The sequence below is a fragment of the Vipera ursinii genome, assembly GCF_947247035.1.
Source record: "Vipera ursinii genome assembly, chromosome: 15".
Taxonomy (NCBI): Eukaryota; Metazoa; Chordata; class Lepidosauria; order Squamata; family Viperidae; genus Vipera; species Vipera ursinii.
In genome coordinates, this window is record NC_139528.1 from 959173 (window position 1) to 982792 (window position 23620).

General features: G+C 49.1%; 1 protein-coding gene across 2 annotated transcripts; it reads left to right on the forward strand.

The window, feature by feature from the left end:
- Positions 1–3560: 3560 nt before the first annotated feature.
- Positions 3561–22091, forward strand: TUFT1 (tuftelin 1). Of its 2 annotated transcripts, none has more exons than XM_083374467.1 (12): positions 3561–3864; positions 15465–15539; positions 15916–16020; positions 16906–16992; positions 18160–18231; positions 18572–18688; positions 19222–19350; positions 19731–19825; positions 19960–20065; positions 20156–20239; positions 20741–20841; positions 21419–22091. In XM_083374467.1, the coding sequence occupies exons 1-12, from the start codon at positions 3577–3579 to the stop codon at positions 21480–21482; spliced, it is 1323 nt and encodes a 440-aa protein (XP_083230593.1). In that variant the 5' UTR covers positions 3561–3576; the 3' UTR covers positions 21483–22091. The 2 variants fall into 2 exon arrangements, with proteins under 2 accessions (XP_083230593.1, XP_083230594.1); XM_083374468.1 differs by lacking the exon at positions 3561–3864 and adding an exon at positions 8135–8207.
- Positions 22092–23620: the final 1529 nt, after the last annotated feature.

Sequence of the window (23620 nt, forward strand, 5' to 3'; positions counted from 1 at the left end):
TTTGCAGAAAACAGCTGTTGAGTTGAGCGCCCAAGACTACAAACCACAGCGTCGTCGTGATGTCTTGCACTCAGAAAAGATTTTTTTAAAAAAAGTTGCATTCATACCCAGAACAAAACCATCCTCAATTTGACCGCTGCCTTCAGTTTGGTGTCTCAAACCAATTATTTATTTTATTAGATTTTTTTTTAAAAAAATCCCACTGTTATGATTTGGCTTGGTCTTTCCAAGTGTTTGATTTCCCTATTTCAAGGTTCGGTCTGGCTTACTAACCATGGTTTATGGGCTGAAGGCACCCAGGAGGTGGGGATTTTTTTTCAACAAGCCATCAACAAGCCATCTTTGACTTTAAACTAACCTCCCAAGCCACTTTGTGCCTCTGAGAATGGGCAGAGTTCTTATGCTGGGTGCAGGCAAGAGAGAGAGAGGGTTGCCTCATCTTGAACGGGGTGGATTGAGGCAAGATAACAGAATAACGGAGTTGGAAGGGACCTTGGGAGGTCATTTAGTCCAACCCCCTGCTCAGGCAGGAGACCCTGTCCCATTTCGGATAAATGGTTGTCCAGTCTCTTCTTAAAAACCTCCAGTCTTGGAGCAGCCACAACTTCTGGAAGGAAGCCGTTCCACGGATGCCCTCAAGGGTTCCCACTTCCCATTCCTGCTGCTGACTCATAGAGTGGCTACACGAGACCCGTGGCCTCAGTTTCCCTTCCGTGAAACACAAACAGAAGTGAGTCACAGCTCAAGCGCATTCCTTCCCGGATACGTTGGTGAACTTTCGGGCTGGTTGTCAGACGCTTTAAGATGCCAGCTTTAATCTAGGCTAGAGAGACTTCCAGATTTTTGCTTCCCTTATTAAGCCGCTTATTAGGTTGAAACCATCGTTCTGCAGATGGTGGGGAGGAAGATTGACACCTGTTTGAGCGGCTTCCTTTTTCCCCCCTTTGGGCAGGAAAGAGGAAAAATAAATGCATCCTTCTTCGTTCTTGGCAGAAAAAATGACGCAGTGAATTCTTTTTCAGCTATGTGTGTCGTTGAAACTTTTAAACGAGATTAAAAATGAATGCAAACTAACATCAAGAAAGGAGAGGGGGTAAAGCCCCCTAATCAAAACCCTCGTACATCGATTTTAAAAAAAAATATATTTTATAATAGGTGGAAAAAGGTGAAGCGAAAGAAAATAGATGCGTAGGAATGGCTTCCCATCTTTGCAGCAGTTATAAGAAAAAAAAAAGTTTAATTTTTCATTTTGAAGTTATATTCTTTCCATCATCTCTCCTGCCTAATCACCCAATAAATAAGTTATTTTTATGCAAAAATAAAGTGCATAAAAACGATGCAAGGGAATTCCAAAGGAAAATGGCATTTACACCTAGAATCTGGAGTTACACCCAAAGAAATTGGGGCAACACCCCTCCCCAAAAAATGATTGAAAGCTATTTTCCGCCCTTCAAATGAATCTTAATTCATACCATTGATACATTAATTAATAAAAATTAATAAAATTTGCCGCTTTAAGAGGGGACCAAAAGATCTAATTAGATCTAGATCTATCCACCATATGAAATGGAGCCGCCATGTGTAGGAGTAGTGTATCTTTGCAGGTTAGAGAGCACAAATAAAAGGCCATTGTCCTCACATACTGCTGGCAGGCACGCAGGTGTTGCCCAATTAGCCATTTCTCTGATTAGATCACCTTATTCTTTGCTTTAGAACAGAAGCACCAGGTAAATTCTGCAACAGGTTTAATGACTTTCTTGTGCACCTTCAACCAGTCAGGGACGTGTCCTGGTCAGTTTCTCCCCTCTGGAATGTCTCCCCAAGGCCTAAAGCCCAAGGCAGCCCAGGTGAATCACAGCTTTAGACAAGGCAGGGGTCACTGTCCTCCTTTCACCTGCTTACCCAAGAGTGTGTGTGTGCGCGCGCACGTCTCTCTGTGGGTGTATTAGGACACACACAGATTGCCTCTGTGTCAAGGTTGGGAACTAGGGCTGTTGGGTGCCAGGCCTTGGAATGAAATTTTTTTAAGTGCTGTCTTTGCCTTTGTCTCTTGTTTGGAAAGTCGTATTCTGGAAGAAGGGGAAGGAGGAACAGAATGAGGAGGAGAAGAGGAGGAGGAGAAGAAGAGAGGATAGAGAAGGAAAACCGAATGAGGAGGAAGAGTAAAAGGAGAGATGGTGGAGAAGGAGAGATGAGGAGAAGGAAGGAAGAAAAGAGAAAGAAAGAAAAGAAAAAAGAAAATAGGAAAGAAGGAAGGAAGGAAGGAAAAAGAAAGAAAAAGAAGAAAGAGAAAGAAAGAAAGAAAGAAAGAAAGAAAAAGAAAGAAAGAAAAAGAAAGAAAGGAAGGAAGGAAGGAAGGAAGGAAGAAAGAGAGAAAGAAAGAAGGAAGGAAGAAAGAAAGAAAGAGAGAAAAAAGAAAGAAAGAAAGAAAGAAAGAAAAAGAAAAAGAAAGAAAGAAAGGAAGAAAGGAAGAAAGGAAGAAAGGAAGGAAGAAGGATCAAACCAGCTACCTATAAATTCTGTCAATTGCCTCCCCCTTTTAGGCACCTGGACAGGTGATCTTTTCCTACCAATAATAATCGGATGCACGGATTTTGGAAGGCCCCCCCTCTCCTTTCCTTCCTTCCTTGTGGTTGGAGAAGAGCCACCTTAGCTAAAAAATAAAATAAAGAAATCGGCACCTTGGCCCAGCCCCAATTTTTATTTTAAGCTTTTAATCTCCTGCCTTTCCATCAAAGGGTCTCCCGGCCCAACTGCTTCCTGGCTTTCCCTGCTCCGCCAGCCGCGCCCAGGTTGTGATAAGGCAAAAAAAACCAAACCCTCTCCTTTAATTACTCAGCAAAATCGGCTCCGTGGACTCAGCCGAAGGAGGAGGGTTCGAGTGGCCCGCTTAATTTGGCCTTTCATCATTCAGGGCCGCTTCCTCCCTCTCTTCGCGGCCTCCCCTCTTTCCTTCCTCCCATCCCACTTTTCCCAAAGCCCCCGAAATCAACGGGGGTCCACAATGTTCCCTTTCTCCTCCAGAAAAAAACAGTCCCATTGCAGCCGTCGTTAGCCACGCGGTCATTAAGGGAACCCGGCTTCCCTCATTGACTTTGCTCATCAGAAGGTCACAAAAGGGGATCACGGGACGCTGCGACCGTCATAACTATGAGTCAGTTGCCAAGCCTCTGAATTTTGTTCACGGGACACCATCCGGATGCTGCGACGGTTGTAAGGGTGCAAAACCGTCCTAAGTCCGGATCGATTTTTCAGGCTTGTGATAACTTCAGACCGTCACTAAATGAAGCGTTGTAAGTCGAGGACTACCTGCACCACAGTCCTCCTCCCTGCTCTGCTGAGAGGGCAACCCCACGTTGGGCTGGCTTGCAGCAAGACAGCTTGCCATCCTTTCTTGCAAAGGAGAAAAAAAGGTTGCGTTGTCTGTCATTGTGCTCCTTCCTTAATTCCTGGGGGGGGGGAGGAGGCATCTCTGCCCAGTCTGGGGAGCCCAACCAGCTGCTCCGGCCACTGGTCCCTGCTGGGCAAACAGGTGATGGAGGAGGAGGGCAACTGCGGCTCCTGCCTGCGACGGGGATGAGCTCACCGCCCAGGAACGTAGCAATTACGGCATGCTCAAGAGGAGGCGGAGGCGGCCGGCCGGGCGACACACCTGGATGCACCGGCATGGAGGACCGGCTGGGCAGCTTCGGAAGGCAGGTGAGAAGATGGTGGTGCACGGAGGCCCCGAACCCCCGAGAGGCCGAGGGGCTCTGGGACCGACCCAGGAGACTCTCCCTGCCGGCTGCAACCTTGAGGAGCCCGCCGGGACCCCCCCTGGCCGGTCCTGCCGGGGAGGAGGAGAAAAAATGGTGGTGCATCCAGGTGAGTCTCACGCGGAGCATCGCTGGAGAGAGACGGTGTGTCTTTGAAGGCAGGAAAGGACCTTTCTGTCAATTTCTGGCACCCAGGTTGGCAGCTGGCAGCCTCTCGGCCCAGCCCCGCCTCTTTGGGGCCAAGACGGAGGGAAAAAAGGAATCGTTCAATTGACGTCTTTTGCATCTCACCTTTGTGTTGTTGCTGTGCTTTTCGTTGGCTGGTGTCCAGACGGGCTTTGCTCTTCCCTTGCTTTCCCGGATCGGTGTTTGATCCTAAACATGGAGCCTCCCAGAGCAGCGCGGTCTATCCCGAAAGTCCAAACGCCGCAGAGCTTCTTGCTTTTCACCTGGCTGCTTTCCCCAAAACATGCTCTCCCTGCCTGTTGATTTGACGCTCAGTTCCACTCGCTTGTTTGTTGCCAAAGTGTCATTGCTTCCCCATCTGGAAGGAGAAACGACACCCAAGGCAGGTTGGACAGCCTGAAAATACACGCCGTCAAGGAAGTTTTGAGTTTTCAAACTCTTCCCTGGCTCTCTTGCAACAGGCCTGAAAGGAAAATAAACTACGCAACGGCCTTTCCATTGTTGTTGCACTGGGATTCTCACAACCCACGTTTTTTTTTCAGAGGGAGAACAGAGGCTGGTGGTTATTCACATCCGCTACTGTGTGAGAGCAGCTGATTTAAAGGTTCATAGCGGGATAATTTGCCTGACATTTAATACGTTCCTCGTTGGTGAAATAAATTTGCATTTTGGCAGACCTGCCACGCAGTTTTTCAGATATCCAGGAAAAAGGGTGACGGTAAATGTAAGGGATAGGGTAGGGTAGGATAGGATAGGGTGTCCTGCTTGACCAGGGGGTTGGACTAGATGACCTCCAAGGTCCCTTTCAACTCTGTTATTCTGCTATTCTTTTTTCCTTCCTTCATCACTGGAGGATTTTAAAAAGAGATTGGACAACCATTTGTGTAAAACAGTGCTTGAGCAAGGGGCTGGACTAGATGACCTCCAAGGTCCCTTCCGACTATGTTGTTCTTTGGCTAAAATCCCAACAATTAATGGGGAAAAACCCCTGTCTAGCACCCTTTGATCACGCGTCTGTTTTGCTCAAAAGACTCAAAACCCCCCACTAATAATGTGTATATGCAGAAAATTACAGCCTGGTTCACAACAACCCACAATTCAGCTGCGTTTAGATGCCTCAGGGCAGGACACAACATCTGTAGAGAAAACAATTTTTTTGATAGGCTTGGAAAGCAAATTCTGCCGCGTTTGCAGCTGAAACTTCTCCGCAATAGAAACGGATGTGGGCCTTTTGGCGCAGTCCGATATTTCTCCATTTTTAAAAAACCGTTCCGGAGGCCGCGGTTCCACTTGATGTGCGCCCAGCTGTTTGCAAGCGCAACACAACTACGCAAGCAGGCCGAATCCAGCTGGACCCGTCGGGCGAGTTGTTGCTTCGATGTTTGCAACGTGCAGCTACCCAAATGCCAAAATAGGTCAACACACATTTGTTGCCTCCGGCGTACCTTGCAGGGGGACAATTAAACGCCAGAGAATGGGGGAAGCAACGGCAGTCATTTGGGGAGCGAGTAGCTGGATTTACGCCTAGTAGGAAGCCCGTGGTGTAGCTCAGTGGCTTTACAAGCAGTCCTCGGCTTACGACGGCAATTGATTTTGTGCGTCCGATGAAAAAGCAAAACGAGATCTTGATTTTGCTTTTTGCTAACTGGATGGGTTTATTGTTATGGAAATGGTTTGTACGCCCTGTTGTGTAAAAGTAAAAAGTCGCGATTGCAATGTTGTTTATCTCCGACTGGGCTAAAGAGAGTCGGAAGTTGGTGCTTTTTTCTTTTCGCTTCCCCTTCTTCCACTGTTCTATCATCTTTTTGAATTTCTCTTTGTATTTTATATTTTGACAAACCAATAAAACTACCATCCCGTGAAGCACATTTTGCCCCCGCTTCACCACCTTGCCGAGCGAATCGCTGCGGTTGTTGAATTAGTAAGAAGGTTGTTAAGTGAATCTGGCTTCTCTCTTGACTTGGCTGGATCATGTGACCCAGGGACGCTGTGACCGTCATAAACAGGAGTCAGTTGCCCAAATTTTGATCACGCGACCGTGGGGACATTCAACGGTCATAAGTGTGAAAAACGGTCACAGGTCCCTTTGTTCAGTGCTGTTGTCACGCCTGAACAGCCATGATCGGCTTGGCACGTCGCACCAAACTGGGTTTGATACCTCGGTTGCCATGGAGCCACAAATCTAGGTTTACAAGCTGCAGAGACAGCCCAGCCAAACCGCTATGTGTGTGTGTGTGTGTTGTTTGTGGGAACGAAATGTTTGGAAAACTCGACATTAAGGCTGGCACCAGACCCAAGGGTGGAGTTGGGTTGGGGGGGGGGGGAGATTCCCCCCCCCTGGAGATGGAGCAGAAAACCAGGATCTGTTTTCAGCAATGTAGAGATTTTGGCAGAGGGATCCCTGTAATTTGGCTGGCAACCCGTCTTCTTCACCCGCCCAGAGGCTGGTTGTGACAGGTGCTGTTCGCAAGAGCAGAAAAACAAGCCTAGGAAAATACAGGGCTGAATCGCTCCCCTTTCCCCTCACCTCTCTGAGGACTAGCTCCTTTGTTGGGCTTTTCAACTTGGTCTGGAGGGGGGTGGTGACTTTTACGGAAATCTGTCGTCCCATTTGGTGTCTGGGGAGAACCATGAATATTTTGGCATAGTCCTTCTGAATGTTGAGACTGTTAAAAGTAGAGCTGCTCAATCTTGTCACCTTTAAGGTGGGGAGGACTTCAATTCCCAGAATTCCCCTTCATGGACTGCAACTCCCACAGTTACCCAGCCAGCCGGGAATTCTGGGAGTTGAATTCCACCCATTTTAAAGCCGCTAAGGTTGAGAAACACTGCTCTAGAGGAAGGTTAGAGGGAGAATTGCTCCTTGGGAGAGTCAAATGCACTTTGTCCATGCTCAGAGACCATTAAGACTCTTTTTCTGTTTTTTTATGTGTATATAATTCTTCCATATGGGGAAGTTTTCTCTCCCCACATGGCTTAAACCAGTGGCTTTCCCACCTTGGTAGCTTGACTCCCAGAATCCCCCAGCCTATCTTCATGGACTGCAGCTCCCAGAGTTCCCCAGCCAGCATGGAATTCTGGGAGTCGAAGTCCACCTATTTCGAACCAGCCAAGGTTGGAGAACACTGGCTTCCAGGGAGCTTTTTAAATAAATTTAATTCCTGCTTCTTCAGTTTATATGGCTGCCCAATTCGGCTGAATGGGATTGAACCCCCGGACCTTCCTTGCAGCCCTAGGACCCAACCTAATAATTGTCACCGAGTGTTGGGCAGCAAAGAATTTTATGAAATTGTTGTTATTCCATGCAAAAGCTGGTGCTGCTGGTGCTTTATTGTTATTGTTATTCTAGGCAAGACAGGAAACGGCGTTAAAGGTGACATTTTATGGAAAAAGCAATAAAATAATAAAACACCAGCACCACACCTATCCACCCTCAATAACGCCCCCTCCCCAGGGGGAAATTCCTTGGGGGTTTCCGTTGGAGGTGCTTTCTGACACAATTTTGACAGGATGATGGACAGGCAGGAAGGGGCCTTTCCATTTTCCATTGTTTTGCCAATGCTGTTTTTATCCCCCCCCCCGTTCCTCTCCCCACCCTCAACATCTGGGTGCAAGTGCACGGATTACCTGCCTTGTTTTTTGAACCAATAATAAAAGTGACAACATTTGCAAAATATTTGCTTTATTTACAAAATAAACCAGACAAATCCACTCAACCCTTCCATGCAGGGGCTGCTCCTAACTGAGGCTCTCGGTAGAGGCTGGAGCAGGGCTCTCACTCCAGTTCCCATGATGCACAGCCGTGGCTGGCTGTGGACGATGGGCACTGTGGCCCAGCAGCTGAGCCATTTTTTTCCCCCACTCCTTTCCATCGCTTTCCCCCCCCTCCCGTCTCCCCTTCCTCAATTGACACCTGCGGCTAACTTCAAAAGTTAATAAATTGTCAAAGAAAGGGGGGGGGGAGAAACCCCAAATCAATGAGAACACTAGAGGACAAGGCGCATGCGCGAGGCCTCCAGGAAATCGACGAACCACCTTCCAGCAGGGGCGTGGCCAGCCGCCGCCGGCGTAGAGCGGAGAGGGGGGGGGAAAGGCGTGGCTTGGAGCGGCTCGGAACGCCGGCGGCGTAAGGAGGGGGCGTGGCCGCTATATAAGCGGCGGGCGTGGCCGTCTCCGCCTCAGTTGCGCCGGGGCGCCGCGGCGGAGATGAGCGCTTCGTTCGGCCTTTGCACGCTGGTGCAGCTGCAGCCGGCGGACGAGAAGCCGGTAAGCGAGCGTGTGCGGGGCCCGGGGGGGGGGGAGGAAGCGAATGCATCTTAATGTTAGCGATTGCATTATTATTATTTTTTGCAATTGCTATGCTTCTGCTGGAGTACCTTTGCTTTGGGTTTGGAAAGCGCAAAGACGCCGAAGCAACAAGCGGCGTCTTTTGCAAAGTCCCGGGAAGTGACGCGCGTCAGGTAACAGCAGAGAAAATTGACCTCTTGCAATCTCTCTGGTCTATTGCAATGCGCGTATTGCGACGTTTAATGACGGCTCAAGAGCGGGCCCCAAATCGGATTTATATTTCACTTAAAGCAAGCGTAGTAGCCAGCTGCCGCCTTCCTTGAGTTATGTGCCTGCAGTGCAGCCTTGGAGAGCCGCCAAAGGGACCCATTTCCTGGGTGGATCCAGGCGGGGAATCCGGTGCCTTTCCCTGGCGAAGAACCCCGGAGGGGAAGCAAGGGCTCGGGGTACCCCTGACCATGTGCAGAGTGCCTTCGCCTCCCGGGAGAGGAGATGCTTTGCGTGAGGACTCCCCACAGCCCTGAGCCTTGAGCAAGCTCCTTTGGTCGCGGTGACTTATGGGAGTTGGAATCCTGCCTATGGAGAAGGCTTTTGCGGTTGGGGTGCCTGGCTTTATTTTTAAAGAGAACAGCTCTTTTTCCGCCTTTGGGCCTGCATTCACACCAAAGGTGATAATTGGGTGGTAATAACTCTCCTCCATCAATATCTCTGGTTGATGGACGGATGGATTTTTCTGCTTGCATCCCATCTTCCCAGCACAAAAGTTGCACTTTTCTCCTTGGAATTGACCCCCTCGCTTCGTCCCTTGATCCCCAGATTCTGCCCTGGAAATTGCACGATGGAGACCACTGTGCTGAGGATGTTAAAGAGACCCACAGAAAAGCACAAAACTGGACTTTTATTTCATATGTGCTTCACTTAACACCGTTAAATGCTGCTTCTCTTTTCCTTTCAACACCGATCCTGCATTCAAATTCACCTGGATCCTGGATCTGGTGGTTAAGCCACAGGGGGTAGATTCACTTTTGCAGTCTTAAAATGGGAAAAGAATTTGGAATAAACTGCGATGGATGCCTGAACGAGGTCTCTGTGGCTGGCATGAAGAGGGGTGCTGCTGCTGTCTTTTTACGTAACATCTGAGAATCTGTGTGTGTGTGTGTGTTGTGTGTGTTTCCAAGCAGGGTGTGTGCAGATAAAACTCGGGTTGGTCCCTGGCTTGGTTTGGAAAATTGAGGAGTTCTGTGGTTGAATTTCATTGAATTATATCCCTTTCGGTTCGGTAGGTCTCCTGGAGAGCAAATGCCTGGATCCTTTTGAGAATTTATTTTTATTTTATTTATTATAGCTATGACCGTCCCCATCTCCCTCTCAGAGGGACTCTGGACGGGGTCAAATGAAATAATTCCTGATGGTGTCTGTGGTTCGTCAAATAATTTAATTGGGCCTGAATTATTTCAGAGGGGATTAAAAAAAAAGAGATGGCACTCTTAAGCATATTTTGTATTAAAGATGGGTTCCCCCCCCCCATGGATAAACACAGTGATTGCTCATTGACTCTTATAAACCATCACTGTGTTTATCTCTCTTTTAGGATAAGAGGAAGTCGTTTTTAAGGAGCTCACTAGATTGATGCTCAGCATTTGAGTTTTGCAACACTGCTTTTCAGATAAGCGAGGGGCAAGAATGGCGAAGGAGGAAGGTTGCAAATTAACCAGGTATCTGCAGTTTAAAAAGTCTGCCCTTAAATGGAAATTAGGTGGAGTGCCTGGCTTAGCAGCCAGGGTGTCAAGTTGCATCTTTGGCTTCAAGGACAAAGAGAAACAGCTCTGAAAATAACAAAGATGATTAATTCTGAGGCTGCTACCTCACCAGGTGAAACTCACAGGTTCCCACCTGGCTCAGAGGGAAAATAATGACACATTTTGGGGTTGGGGGTTGACTTTGCTTGTTGGAAGTTGGCAAAAGGGGATCGTGTGGACCCGGGACCCTGCGACCGTCATAACTGTGAGTTGGTTGTCAAGCAGCCTGATTTTGATCCTATGATCACGGGTGCTTCGCACCCGTGTGGGAAACGGCCCTAAGTCCCTTTTCCCAGTGCCCTTGTAAGGCGTTGAGGATGCCTGCATGCAGAGGTGCCAAAATCCAGTATTGGCTTTTCTGTTAAAAGTTGCATGGCTGGCTCCATTGTGATCACATTTTCTCCCAGGGATAAAATAGTTTGCAGAACTCCACCCCTCCTTAAAACTGGGCTGATAAAACATGTCGGTATCTGGATAGTGTCATCTCTTGAAAATGCAGTGGGTGTTGCTGGTCGCTGTCTTCTCTCCTCCCCCCCCCCCCCCCCGCTGCTGCTGCCCCCCCCAGCCATCTGCATTTTCCCACCCGGATTCTTGCAATATTTAAAGCAAAGATCGGTGCCTCCAACTTTCTTAAAGCTTGGAGCAAAAATTTAGCTGACCACCTTCCATTTTACCCACTCTTCTTTCTAGGTTTAATTGCAGACACCCCTTCCTCCTCTTTCCTCCACTCTGGAAGTAAATAAAAGACCTCTGAACATGCACAGAGTGTGTTTGTCTGGGTGCCTGATAGCTTCATCCGGGCTTGAAAACAAGAGTTCCTGGGTGGCTCAGTCCAATATAGTTGAGCTGTTTTTATAGACTTAGTTTTGAAAGAAACTTAAAAAAAAATCTGAACAATCCAGCTCGTTACAGGCCAAAATTATTAGCTGTAATTAGGAGATGAGAAAGAGCTACTTAAGAACGAGGTGATGAGTTACAGCTTTCAACGGTGTTGGATAGATTTTATTTTTTTTTAAATATGTGCCATCTTGCAGAGATGTTCAGCCTGGATTTGGGGATTTAAAATTATAGTTGTTATCTTACAAAATAAGCCAGTTTCCCGGTTCCCCCAACTATCTTGGTGCTAAAGGTTTGCAAAAATATTTCCTGTCTCTTCCTAAATTTTAGGACTTTCTGGGGTGCCCTTGTGAACTGGGTGCCAAGACAAGTTGCAAATATAGCCGTTCATTTAGCGGCCATTCAGAGTTACAGCGGGCGCTGAAAAAAGTGGCTTACAACTGCCACCTTATCCCCGCCGGCGCGCGATTAAAATTCGGTCCCTTGGCAACCGTTAATGTATTTTAAGGTGGTTGCAGCATCCCAGGATCACGTGCGACCTTCCCAGTTGGCTTCTGACGAGTAAAATCAATGCAGGAAGCCAGATCCATTTAATGACCACATATTTCGCTTAAGAACTGCAGTGGTTCCACTTACCAGCCAGGGCAAAATAATAATAATAATAAAATGGTGTGTGGGTTCCCTTAAGGACCACCTTGCTTAGCAATGGAAATTCAGTCCCGATTATGTCGTATGTTGAGGACTGCCTGTAATTTTTAAAAAAGGGGTGACGTCCCATTCTTGAAAGCCTTACCTTTTTCTTTCCCAGCAGCTAGACTTCCCAATTTATTTATTTATCCATCATAATTACGTTGCTCAATCAACCGAGGGAACAGCTTTGCCTTCAGAAGTTGTGGGGGCTCAAAAAACGGTCCAGAATGGTCTAGGCTGGGTCTCCTGGTTCAGCAGGGGGTTGGACTAGAAGACCTCCAAGGTCCCCTCCATCTCTATTATTCTGCGTTCTGTGCTGGTGTGGTCCAGTTAAGTTAACCTTTATCATCATCATTTTTCCGCAGAGGCAATAGCAGTGTGTGACAAACCATGGAGGTTCCAGATTTGCTGGGCTGAATCTGGCTTGTGTTGAGTGGGAACTTTGGTTAATCTTCTCCAGAAGGTCCTCGTTGACGTTAAGGCCTCCTAACAAAGGATCGAGGCGCATTTTTTATTCTTCCTGGAACACAGTGAAATAAAAAGGCCTAATTGTCTCGACTTAATGTGTTCTTGGATGCTGTCCGTCTTTCTTTTCTCGGCCAAAGTCTCGCCAAAATGGAGCAGTTGGGTTTTCAATGACTTTCGTGGCTCAGGAAAAAACAAAGCTCATTAGACACCATGACAACTTTTTTGGGGGGGGGGGTTGGCTCTTCCAAACAGCCTCCTCCGAATTGGTGTCGCTTGATCCTATCTTGAGCTGCGAATCGTACACAAGGGGTGTTTTGACAGCTCTGCCCCTTGTTGGAAAGCAAAGTTGTCTTGCAGGTTTTGAAGAGCGAGATTGCAACCTTGTGTGCGCTTTGGCAAAAGGGTGTGTGTGTGAAGTGAATCTGAAATGGCTCCTTGTGGGGTTTGTGTGTGTGCTTGTGAAGGCCCCGTTTGCTATTGTCAGTCATACCACCTTCATCAGCTCGGGTTTTCCCCAGATGTGTTGGAGACCTGGATGTCAGCTTGAATCTCTGGAGGAAAACAATTGTGAGAAGGTGCCCAAGACAGCTACGCTATTTTGGGGGTACAGAGGGGTGTCTTTCGGTGGCATCTTCAGAACGTTGCTGGTGGGAATTGACTAGGGAGAGATTTGCACTGGGAAGGAAGGAAGGAAGGAAGGAAGGAAGGAAGGAAGGAAAAGAGAGAAAGAAAGAGTTCAATTCACTAACCAGGTTAATGAAGCACTGTTCCTTGGTTCTCTGTCCGTGGGGCTGAAATGAGAAACGAGATGGTCAGATAAAGGGTTGAGGGTCAGAAGGATAAATATGTTTTTTTAGGTGGCATTTTGGGGGTCTCTTTCCTGGGAAGTAGCTTGGCAGAATGCCGGGCTGGCCTTAGAGGTTGAACCCACTTTTTGATTGTCTGTATTGCTACAAACTTGGTTTTCTTTGAATGGTATTAAAAGGTTTCCATGATAAAAAACACAAGAAAGTTAAAAAAAAAATTAGAAAGGTAAGGAAAGGAAGAAGAGAGGGAGGAAGGAGAAAAAAAATGAAAGACAAAAGGAAGGAAGAAAAAAGGAAAGGGGGGGAAAAAGAAAATGAAAGAAAGGCAATGAAAGAGAGGGGAAGGAAGGACTTCCAAATTTTCCCAGGGCAGTAATATCAAAAAAATAAATAAATCATTATCTCCTCAGCTGTTTTTGCTCTATGTTTCAACCCGTTTCTATGACAACAAACTCATTCTAATCCTCAAAACATATGTTTTATTTTTTTCCCCACCCCTAGTTTCCAGGCTAAAGTCCAGAAGTGGTTTCGGAGCAGACAGGAACTCGAATAAAACTTTGGACTCGCGCTGGGTGGGGATTCCATACAAGTTTAGCCGAAGAACCTCTGCTATTCTCGGGCTTTGGCGCAGCAAACCAGACATTAGCGGCTAGGCCACAAACCGACTTCCCCTTTTTTGATCTCTCTGGTTAACGTGGGAAACCCTCGGCGGACTCTTGAGTCAGCCTAGGGCAGGGGTAGGCAACCTTGGCTCTTTTATGACTCATGGACTTCAACTCCCAGAATTCCTGAGCCAGCATGGCTGGCTCAGGAATTCTGGGAGTTGAAGTCCATGAATCCTAAAAGAGCCAAGGTTGCCTGCCTACCCCTGGCCTAGGGTGAATTGACCTTGTGGGCTGCGTAGAACATTTATTTTTCTTTTATGCTTGAGACAGAACCGTGTTTTTTTAAAAAAAAGAACCTGCCTTTTTTCTTACTTTTTTCACACCTCTGTTGGAAGGATTTACCCCTAAATAAAAAGTTACTAACTGGGCAGAAACAGCTTCTCTTAAATCCGTGTTGATCAAATGTGGGCCCTTTTAAGAGATGCGGGCTTCAACTCCCATAGCTGGCTGGGGAATTCTGGGAGTTGAAGTCCGCATCTCTTAAAAGGGCCCACGTTTGAGAAACATGGACTTACAAATGTCCAGGATTCTTCGCAGTTTCCGACTGTTATGGGCCCTTCTGGCTAAGGGTATCCGGCAGGGGAGCATGGGTCCTCCTGTGGCTGAAAGTCCACCCTGCGAGTGTTATAAAACCAGGAAAAGTCTGCAAGGGATCAGCCCCCCCAAATTCCCAGGAATTCCCTGCTATTTTTCCAGGAGTTGGTGACCCTGCTGTCCCTATATCAGATCAAGGCGGGGGGGGGGGCTTCCCCGGCTGCCCCCCCTCACGCTCCTCCTCCTCTTCCTCCACCTTCTCTTTGCGGTGGGCTGCAATCCAACGCGGCAGGCAGCCGATAGGAGTGACTCACCTGGGCCTGCCAGATCTTGGCTGGGTGCCTTTTCCACTGCCATATTTGGCAAGGTTGTGGTGTCCGCGTGTTAACATTATTTGTTTTGCCTGATGGCTTCTGGAGATACGGCGGTGACGCCATTCGGGAAAGGCGTCATTCCATTAGCGATGAGGATAAGGAAAACTTGCCTTCGTCTCTGCCTGGCTCAAGCATAGTTTTAAACGGGCAAAGGGATTTATTTTATTTCTTTTTTTATCCAGTGGTCAAAATGCTTTATGGAAATCACCAGTGGGTCAGTCACTGGTGTGGTTGACAATTGATGTGGCCTGGCAAGGATGGTTGAGACTGCAGAGGTCAACACCCCTGCCAGAAGCGACGTCCTGAATTGGGGTGAAATTCTATTTCAGAAAGCGTCCTTGAATTGCAACCAAATTGTGCCTCAAATTTCTGTCGCTGAGTGAGACGTTTGTTAAGGGGAGTTTTGCCCTCTTTTATGACCATTCTTGCCACCGTTGTTAAGCAAATCAGTGCAATTGGTAAGTCAGTAACCCGGTTTGTTAAGCGAACGTGGCTTCCCCATTAACTTTGATTGTCAGAAGGTCACGAAAGGACACTGCGGCCGTCATAAATATGAGTCAGTTGCTGCAAAGGTCCTGTGAAAAAATGGTCACACGTCACTTTTTTCAGTGCCGTTATAACTTTGAATGGTCGCTAAACGAACTGTTGTAAGTTGAGGACCACCTGCAAATTAACTGTAATCAAGGGGAGGCAGGCCTCATAGGAAGCGGCCACATCATCAATGTTGGATGGGAACATCTGGTGGGAGAGACACCTGACACATTAGGCAGCTTATTTGCATAGGGAAATGAGATTCCCACGCCTAATTTCAGCCCCAGCCTTATTTGCATATCATTTTTATCTCAGTTCTCAAACGTCAAACTCTGCAACAGCAAATTCGCTTTTTTGCATTGTCTTCTTCTCCCATAGACCCCAGGCCCAAATAGGGAAATAATTTCCCTTTCTGCTTAGAGACGTCCCCAGAGTGGGACAGCCAGTAAATTAAAATAACACATTTGCATACCATTAGCCAAACCGCCCTAATTGCCTCTCTTTCAATCTGCCCCTTTTGTGGTGACTCCAGGACAGCGTCAAAGTTTTAAGGCTGACCCTGCAGAATGACCTTCCGGGGGACCGGCCTGACCAAGTAAAGCAAAAGGTATGTGCCAACCAGCCCTGCGAGGTAGGCCAGCCCTTGTTTCTGCAACGTCCATTCTTTTCTTTCTTTCTTCTTTTTTTGGGGGGAAGAATTTCAACAGCTGGAAAGCCTGGCTTCTCAGTCTTAAGCTGGTGGACTTCAACTCCCAGAATTCTTCAGACCAGGGAATTCTGGGAGTTGAAGTCCATGAGTCTTTAAAGTGGCCAAGGTTGGTGGGGCATCCTGGGCCTAAACAAAACCTAGGTGGTTTTGAGTTTCTTGCTCACTCTGACCTGGAGGGTGGGTGGGGAGCAGGTGGATTTTGGGGTCTTCGTTGCTTTTGAACCCGCTTCTAGCTCTGCCCTCTTAACTCTTGCTCTGGATCTTCTCACCGCAGCCGGTGGGAAGAGCCTTCGCGATGGTGGCCAACCGGGCCGCAAGCAGCCACGCCTTGACATCCGAATGCATCAAGTCTAACGAGGGCGACGAGGAGATAATTAAGGTGAGAGGTTTTCCAGGAGACGGAACCCCTTCCTTCCTTCCTTCCTTCCTTCCTTCCTTCCTTCCTTCCTTCCTTCGTTCCTTCCTCTTTGTCAACCGCCCAGAGTTGTGCCATACTAAGATGGGTAGCCAATAAATTTAATCTAGCGCTGCAGTGCTTGACTTACGACCACAATGGAGCCAAAAATTTCTGTCGCTAAGGGAGGCATTTGTTAAGTGAATTTGGCCCCATTTTATGACTTTCCTTGCTGTAGATCTTAAGTGAATCGTTGTGTTTGTTAAGTTAGCAACCCGGTTGTTCGGTGAGCCCCCACTGGCTTTCCTTGTCAGAAGGGGATCATAAATAAATCAGAGCCAGTTGCCAAGTGTCCGAATTCTGATCTGGGGGATGCTGCAACAGTTGTAAGTCTGGAAAACGGTCACAAGTCCCTTTTTTGAGCGCTGTTGTAAGTTTAAACGGTCGCTAAATGAATCAAGTCGAGGACTGCCTGCATCAGGAAGAAAACAAAGGGGTGGTGGGTTTTTTTTTTTGTTTTGCCTCCTTCGTGGCTTCCAGCCGGCTCTTGAATTTTGCCTCCCAAGACCAGCAGCAAAAGACACATTTTTGCAAGGATGGTTTTGTGTGCTAAGCGGCCCAGGGTGCCGTTTGGTTTGCAGAACCGGTGCAGCCTGCTTTTTAGGGTGCCGAGGGTGTGTGCTTCTCTGTGTGTGTGTGTGTGTGTGTGTGTGTGTGTGTGTTTTCAAGCTCCCTGCCTCCCGTTTCCTAATCCCAGTTTTCGTGCACCGTTGTGGCACAGCCCAGGAAAAATCGGTCTTGCCTGGTCTGGCTTCTCCCCTCTTTCCTCTCTCTCCAATGGGTGTTGTGGTTTCTCCTGTTGTGACTCAGGTGTACCTGAAAGCCCGGGCCGAAGACAGGGTGAAGCACGGCACCGGCCCCTCTCCGTTGACAAACAACAACTCTCATCCGCCAGAGGTAATTAACGCTTTTCGTCATGGCACCCCAGCCGCCAAAATGGGGAGAGGCCGGCTGCCCATAGAAGCTGCCATTTGGAAGAATCTGAATATCCTCCCTTGGCTGCTTGGACCAGGTTTTCGAACTTTTCCTGCCCTGTTAGTTTAAAATAAACAAAACAAAATTCCCAGCACCCTGGTTGAGAGACTGAGCTGCAGCAGTAGAAAATCAGAACAAAACAGAATAAGAACTGGGAGGGACCTTGGAGGTCTTCTAGTCCAGCCCCCCTTCTGAGGCAGGAGACCCTATACCGTCTCTTCTTGAAAGCCTCCAGTGATGGAGCACCCACAACTTCTGGAGGCAGGTAGTTCCACTGGTTAATCGTCCTCACTGTCAGGATGTTTCTCCTTAGTTCTAGGCTGCTTCTCTCCTTGATGAGTTTCCAACCATTGTTTCTTGTCCTGCCTTCAGGCGCTTTGGAGAAAAGGTTGACACACACACACACACCCCTTTTTCTTTGTGGCACTTGCAAAAACTTGCAATTTTGGGTGCTTCATCCCGTCAAACCTTGTCGAAAAAAATTCCTGTTTTCTGCTTGCATCCGGCCTTCAAATTTTGCCCCCCCTCCTTTTTCTAGCGACCCTCCCTAAAATCACTTGCATTTTTGCACAAAAACTGAGGCCCTTATTCCTGCCCTCTCCCCCCAAATCCACGGTTGATGGGTTGAGTTGCCAAACCCTCCAGCTTTGCCCAGAAAGATTTCCTCCCCCCCCCCCCCAGCTTGGCAGGAGATGCTTTGCGTCTCCCTGGCACCAAAACCCAGCCTGCTTAGCCGGCTGATTCACTCCTCCTTTCCTTCGCCCAGCCGTGCCCAGATGTTGGCTTGCCTGGCACGGCCTTGTTGACTCTGTCTCTGCGTTGTGTTTCTTGGCTGAGTCGCACACGCACCGCACCCCGGTGGGACCTTGGCAGCTCAGCTTCTCGGCCAAGGAAGCAGCCTTGACTTCAGAATTGGTGTGTGTGTGTGTGTGTGTGTCACAGGTGGGGTCCTTCCCCGCCATCTCCATGCCAAAGTCGTCACCCCCAAAATGGGAGCACCCCATTTTTCAAGAGAATGGACGGGGGGGCCCTCGGCGCCATGTTCGCTTGCTTTTAATTTTTTCCTCTGCCTTTCTTTCTGACGTGCAGATTCCCCCCGATAAGTCAAACGGCTTCCAGCCTCTTCGGACAGTGACGTATCGCACAATATCCATAAGCCAGGTTGGTGCTGGGATTCCCGGTGGGGGTGGTGGTGGGGGGCAGCGACTTTTTAATCTTCGTTACTTTAATCCTTGGTTTTCCCTGTTTCCATTCTAATATTTGTGCGTGGCTTTTAGGGTTATTTGTCCACCCAGCCAGCGATGCTCGGCGAGGTTCCTCATGTGGGATAAATAAACGAGGAATAAATAAAGGCAGGGCTTTAGGGATGCCCCCCCCCTAAATGTGGTGGTGCGAGGCCAAACCAACCTTGGGGTGTTTTAGAGACGTGTGTTTTTTTGTGGACGGCTTCCTCGGTTCGATTTAAGAAGCCCGGATTAAACCCCCTTCTCTGTCCCCCTAGGACGAACCCACGTACCCCACCGAGGACATCTCCGTCATGCGCGAGACAACCAAGAGACTTTTTTCAAAACTTCAGGAAGCGGAGAAGAGGCATCAGTCGGACCGCGCCGCGTACGAGGTGAGCCTGGTAAAAAATATTGGGGTGCAAACGGGCCTCCTTGCAGCGCGGCTCTTCAAACAGGAGGACCGGCTGGATTTCTGCTGGGAAATCTGCCACAGATGCCCTGAGCCACGGAGGAGAAGAAATTGAGAAAAGCTTTGCAGACAGTGGCAGACAGACAAAAAAGCAGAAAATGCCTTTTCTGTTGAAAAGCAGCGGAGGGAGGATTGCTCGGCTTCGGGGGGGGGCGCGTTTCCCACAGGCTGTTGGAAGGAAGAATTATTTGAGCTGTTCCGCTCGGACAGACAAGGGGGGTTTTCCAAACTGGGCAGCCCCGAAGAAACCAAGGACAGTAAAAGGGTTATTAAGTTTGTAAATAGGAAGGATGATTTCCCCCCCTGCCCCCCCCCAAAAAAGCTTAGAGTCTTAACCTCGACAACATGCGAGGGAAAAGGGAGGAGGAAGTAAGAGGAGAAGAGCAGGCGTATTGTCCTGGGTTTCTAACTGGCCGGGGAGAGCGGGCTAAATCCGGTTTCTCCTCTCGCGCTCAGACGTCCATCTCGCACTACCGGAGGGAAGCGGAACACTCGGGCATCGCCCTCCGGAAGGCCGAAACGGAGCTGGAAATGAAGGACATTAAGTTGGAAGAATTGCAGCGGCTCCTCACTGGCATGGAGAAGGTATAATTTCCTTCCTTCCTTCCTTCCTTCCTTCCTTCCTTCCTTCCTTCCTTCCTTCCATTCTCCCTCCCTTCCTTTTTTCCTTCCTTCCTTCCTTCCTTCCTTCCTTCCTTCCTTCCTTCCTTCCTTCCTTCCATTCTCCCTCCCTTCCTTTTTTCCTTCCTTCCTTCCTTCCTTCCTTCCTTCCTTCCTTCCTTCCTTCCTTCCTTCCTTCCTTCCTTCATGCCTCCTTGGGGGGGTGGAATCCCCGAGCAGGATAAGCAAGCGGGCACCGGCGTCCGCCCTCTCTCTCGGGAACCGGGCCTGTGCATTTCGAGAGGCAGGCGAGGGGAGAGCATCGGCCTCCGCCCCACCCCGCCTTCCTCTTCCTCCTCCCGCAGGAGCATCAGATCCTCCTGCAGAAAGTTCGAGACGGCGAGCTGCACCTGGAAGTCCTCCGCAGCTCGGAGCAGGACAAGGTTGCCGAGCAGGAAAGGTGAGGCTGGCGGGGAGCCTGGGGCCGGGGTGGGCCCCGAACCACCGCCCTCCCACCTCCCTCGGCAGGCGGCCCAGCCCGGCGAAACTGCCGTGCAAACCGTTTGGCTCCCGTTTTCCCCCTCCCCTCCGCAGGTCAGCCAAACTGGAGAAGGAGGTGGCCACTCTGCGGGAGAAGATCCACCACCTGGACGACATGCTCAAGAGCCAGCAGCGCAAAGTCCGGCAGATGATCGAGCAGGTCGGTGCACCTGCGACGGGAGGACCGGCGTGTGTGTGGTGGGGTGTCCGGTTGGGGGTCCAAAACCTGAATTCGGGTCTTTCTCTTCAGCTGCAGAACTCAAAGACGGTGATCCAGTCGAAGGACGCCGTCATTCACGAGCTGAAGGAGCGGGTGGCGTACCTGGAGGCCGAGGTGAGGAAGGGGGCGGGGGGGGGGCTGTCCATAAGCTTGCACGGCAGCTCTCCATGCCTGGAACAGTGAGGACTAGAACCTTTTCTAAGGGAAGGGCATAGCTTTGGACCATCCTCCTCTTCTTCTCCCCCCCCCCAAAAAAAATCCAGGCTGGTGGGCGTTTTAGCCAGCTGTGCTCCACTGCCCCCTGGTGGAATATTAGGGAACTGCTGGGATCTAGGCAGACACACACACACTCCCTTGAAAAAAGTTGTGCGAGTCAGAAAACGTGCTCCTGGGGGGTGGGGAGTGCCTATTCCTGATGGACTGATCCCAGATTTTGGTACCTGATGCAGGTGGAAACTTTTCTACAGCAAATTAGGCCCCTTGCAAGGCGGTGCCATGGATAAGGGGGGAGGAGGGCGGAGGAGTCAGTTGCAGCGCAGTTCCACCTTGCTTCGCTTCCCGGGCCGGCGAGGAATTTCTCCCTAAAATCCCTTTTCTTCTTTTCCTGCATGGAAGAACCTGGAGATGCACGACCGCATGGAGCACCTGATCGAAAAGCAGGCCAACCCCGGCTCCTTCCACGCCCGCACCCGGTCCAAATCGGAGACCGTCAGCAGGTGAGCCGCCGGGCAGGGGGAGGCGGATGTGGCTGGTATGAAAGAGGCCGTTGTGCGCCCACAGCCTCCCCTGCCCCTGGGGGCCAGCCGGGGGGGGGGGCAGGTTAGCGTCTTCCAGCTCAGAGATTTGGGGTTCTCCTGCAGACGTTTCGTGACCCAGCTCGGGAACCCCATCAGGGCGAGGGAGGGAGGGGTCAGGGTTGGCTGCCTAGGCAAGAGACACACAGCCAGCAAACCGCATTCTTCCTTGCACTGATGTGGTTGCCTAGCTGGGCCACGGAACGTCTGCAGGAGAACCCCAAATGAAACGTTTCGGGAAAACACGTTCAGAGAGCGCCCTGACCCTCAGAGACCCCCCCTCCCCTTTCTACGACAATTTTTTTTATCTCTTTCTCCTCCTTCCCCCCTCTCCCTTCCCCCTCTCCTTCCTTTCCTTCTTCCCTTTCTCCTTTTCCTTCCTCCCTCCATTTGTTTCCTTCCTTCCTCTCTCCTTGCCTTTTTAATTTTCTTCCTCCCTCTGCATTCCTTCCCTCCCTCCCTTCCTCCCTCCCTTCCTTTATTTCTCCTTTTCCTCCAGCAAAAAGTTCACCAAGCCTCTGGGACCGAAACCTTTGCCCCTGATCCGAGTCTTGGAAACATGAACGGGGATTTGCGACTCCACCTGGGGAGAAACAGACCTGCTGGATGTCGGCTGCTGCCTCTCGTTGGATCGCTTCGTTTCCCCCAAGTTCCTCGCCCTCCCGTGCCAAGGGAGGGTGTTGGCACGAACTGGAAGGCCTCCCCAGGCCCTAAAAGCCGGGAATTTTATCGGATCGAGGAGGAGGAAGACGAAATGTGTTAACTGTAGAAGAAAATTGAGCGAGTGGATAGCAGGTTACTTTATAAAAGGACAGTGCCTTTTGAACTCCCAGACCCCCCCCCCCAAATTTCATAGCTTGGTTCTCATGCAGACTTATTTTGGGGTAGAGATGGGGGAGAAGGGAAGGTGCATTCGTAGCTCTTCCGGTGAACAAAAAGGTTGATTTGAAAATTAGCTTTTCTCTTCTCTGCCTTTTGAGCCCGGCGCTTCCCACTTTTTCCTTCCATCGTGGAGAGGCTCCACGCTCCCCCCCTCCCTCTCCCCAAAATAAAACGAACCAAGCTAGATCCCTGTTTGCCTAGGGACACTCGATTCCTGTAATTTAATCTAGCACCCTTTTGTGTGTCTGTACATACCTGTCTATGAAATAAATGCGAAAACGGTGTTTAAAGGCATTTCAGGTTTTTTTTCTTGCACGGTCTCACAATCCCAAGTTGTAGCAAAAAGAGAGGGTTGCTGTTTTGTTTTCAGAGAGACCCGTTTCCAAAAATGCTGCTCGGTTCAAGCCTTGATAAGGAGCAAACACACATTAATCCCCTCAGATGCTGCCGTTGAACACGTTTAAAGGTCAGCAACCTTAATGATTCCAGGAAACGTGTTTGCTCAGCACCCTAAGCTGGTTTAGCATTAACGTGGTTCATTCTTTTGCGTGTCTTTCCCTCAAAGATAAATCTGCCCCCAATGGAGGAGTCAAAAGATTCCGTGTATTCCAGAACCTTTAAAATGGGTTCGTTCGGTAACCAGGTTTGACTGCAGCTTCTAGAATCTGTTTTGGCATCGCTGCAATTCTATTTTCCATTTTTGTCTGGATCAAATGGGTTTTTGGGCTCCGGTCCAGTCAGAAACAAAGTCAGGTTGGGAGCCTTTGCAAACAAAGCTCAGACGATGCAGGGGGTTGGACTAGATGACCTCCGTAGGTCCCTTCCAACTCTGTTATTCTGTTATAATGATTATTTATTGTGCTGGAATGTCACCTGGCTCCTAACGGGTGGCTCAAAGCAATCCTACCCATGTTCCTTAGCAGAAAAGGGTTCTTTTTTAAAAAAAATAAATAAATCTACTTGGGGAATTCTGGGAGTTGAAGTTTACCCATCTTAAAAGTTGCCAAGGTTGAGAACCTGCGCTTTTTAGATAGATAGATAAAAAACCTTTATTGTTAATTTTTTTTTTACTGGGGGCACATTGGCCCACATTAAAAATGAAATTTAGCTGCTTGCTCTCAAAGCACACGCGCGCACAACTCACATTTAAACATGCTACCCACAACATGCCGTGGAATCCTACACCCTTACTTGTAAATAACATAACAAATGTTTTAGCGTCAACATCCGGATTACAGGAGAGAAAACAAGGCTGGGGGCTTCAAGAACAAACCCCACAAAGTTTTTTTTTGGGGGGTGGGTGGGCAGGGGACGGACTTTGGGCATCAACTTTCCCACCTCCGGTCCTTTCGCCGCGACCTCAAAACTTTTCTCTTCCATCAGGCTGACCTGGATTGATGATGGGTTTTTAAATATGTTTTAAGTTTTAATTGTAGTTAATTTATTTTGGGGCTGTTATTTAATTCGTTTTTTAATTTTTGTATTGTTGTTTTTACTGTTGTAAGCCGCCCTGAGTCCCTTGGGAGATAGGGCAGCATATAAGTCCCAAAAATAAATAAATAAACTTCCAAAGCCGCCATCAAGGGCTGCCCTGCAAGCAAGGCTTTGCAGTAGTCCAGCCTCAAAGGTTTTGCAGGGGGGGGGCTGAGGGGCCGTGCAACGAGGCGCCGCTTGCCGTTGTCCTCCGCAGGCTCCCCCCCTCCCCCCCCAAGGGGTTGAAAGGGAATGAAAATCCTGACGCTCTCGTATAGCCAGGGATCGGCAACCTCGGCTCTTTTATGACTCGTGGACTTCAACTCCCAGAATTCCTGAGCCAGCT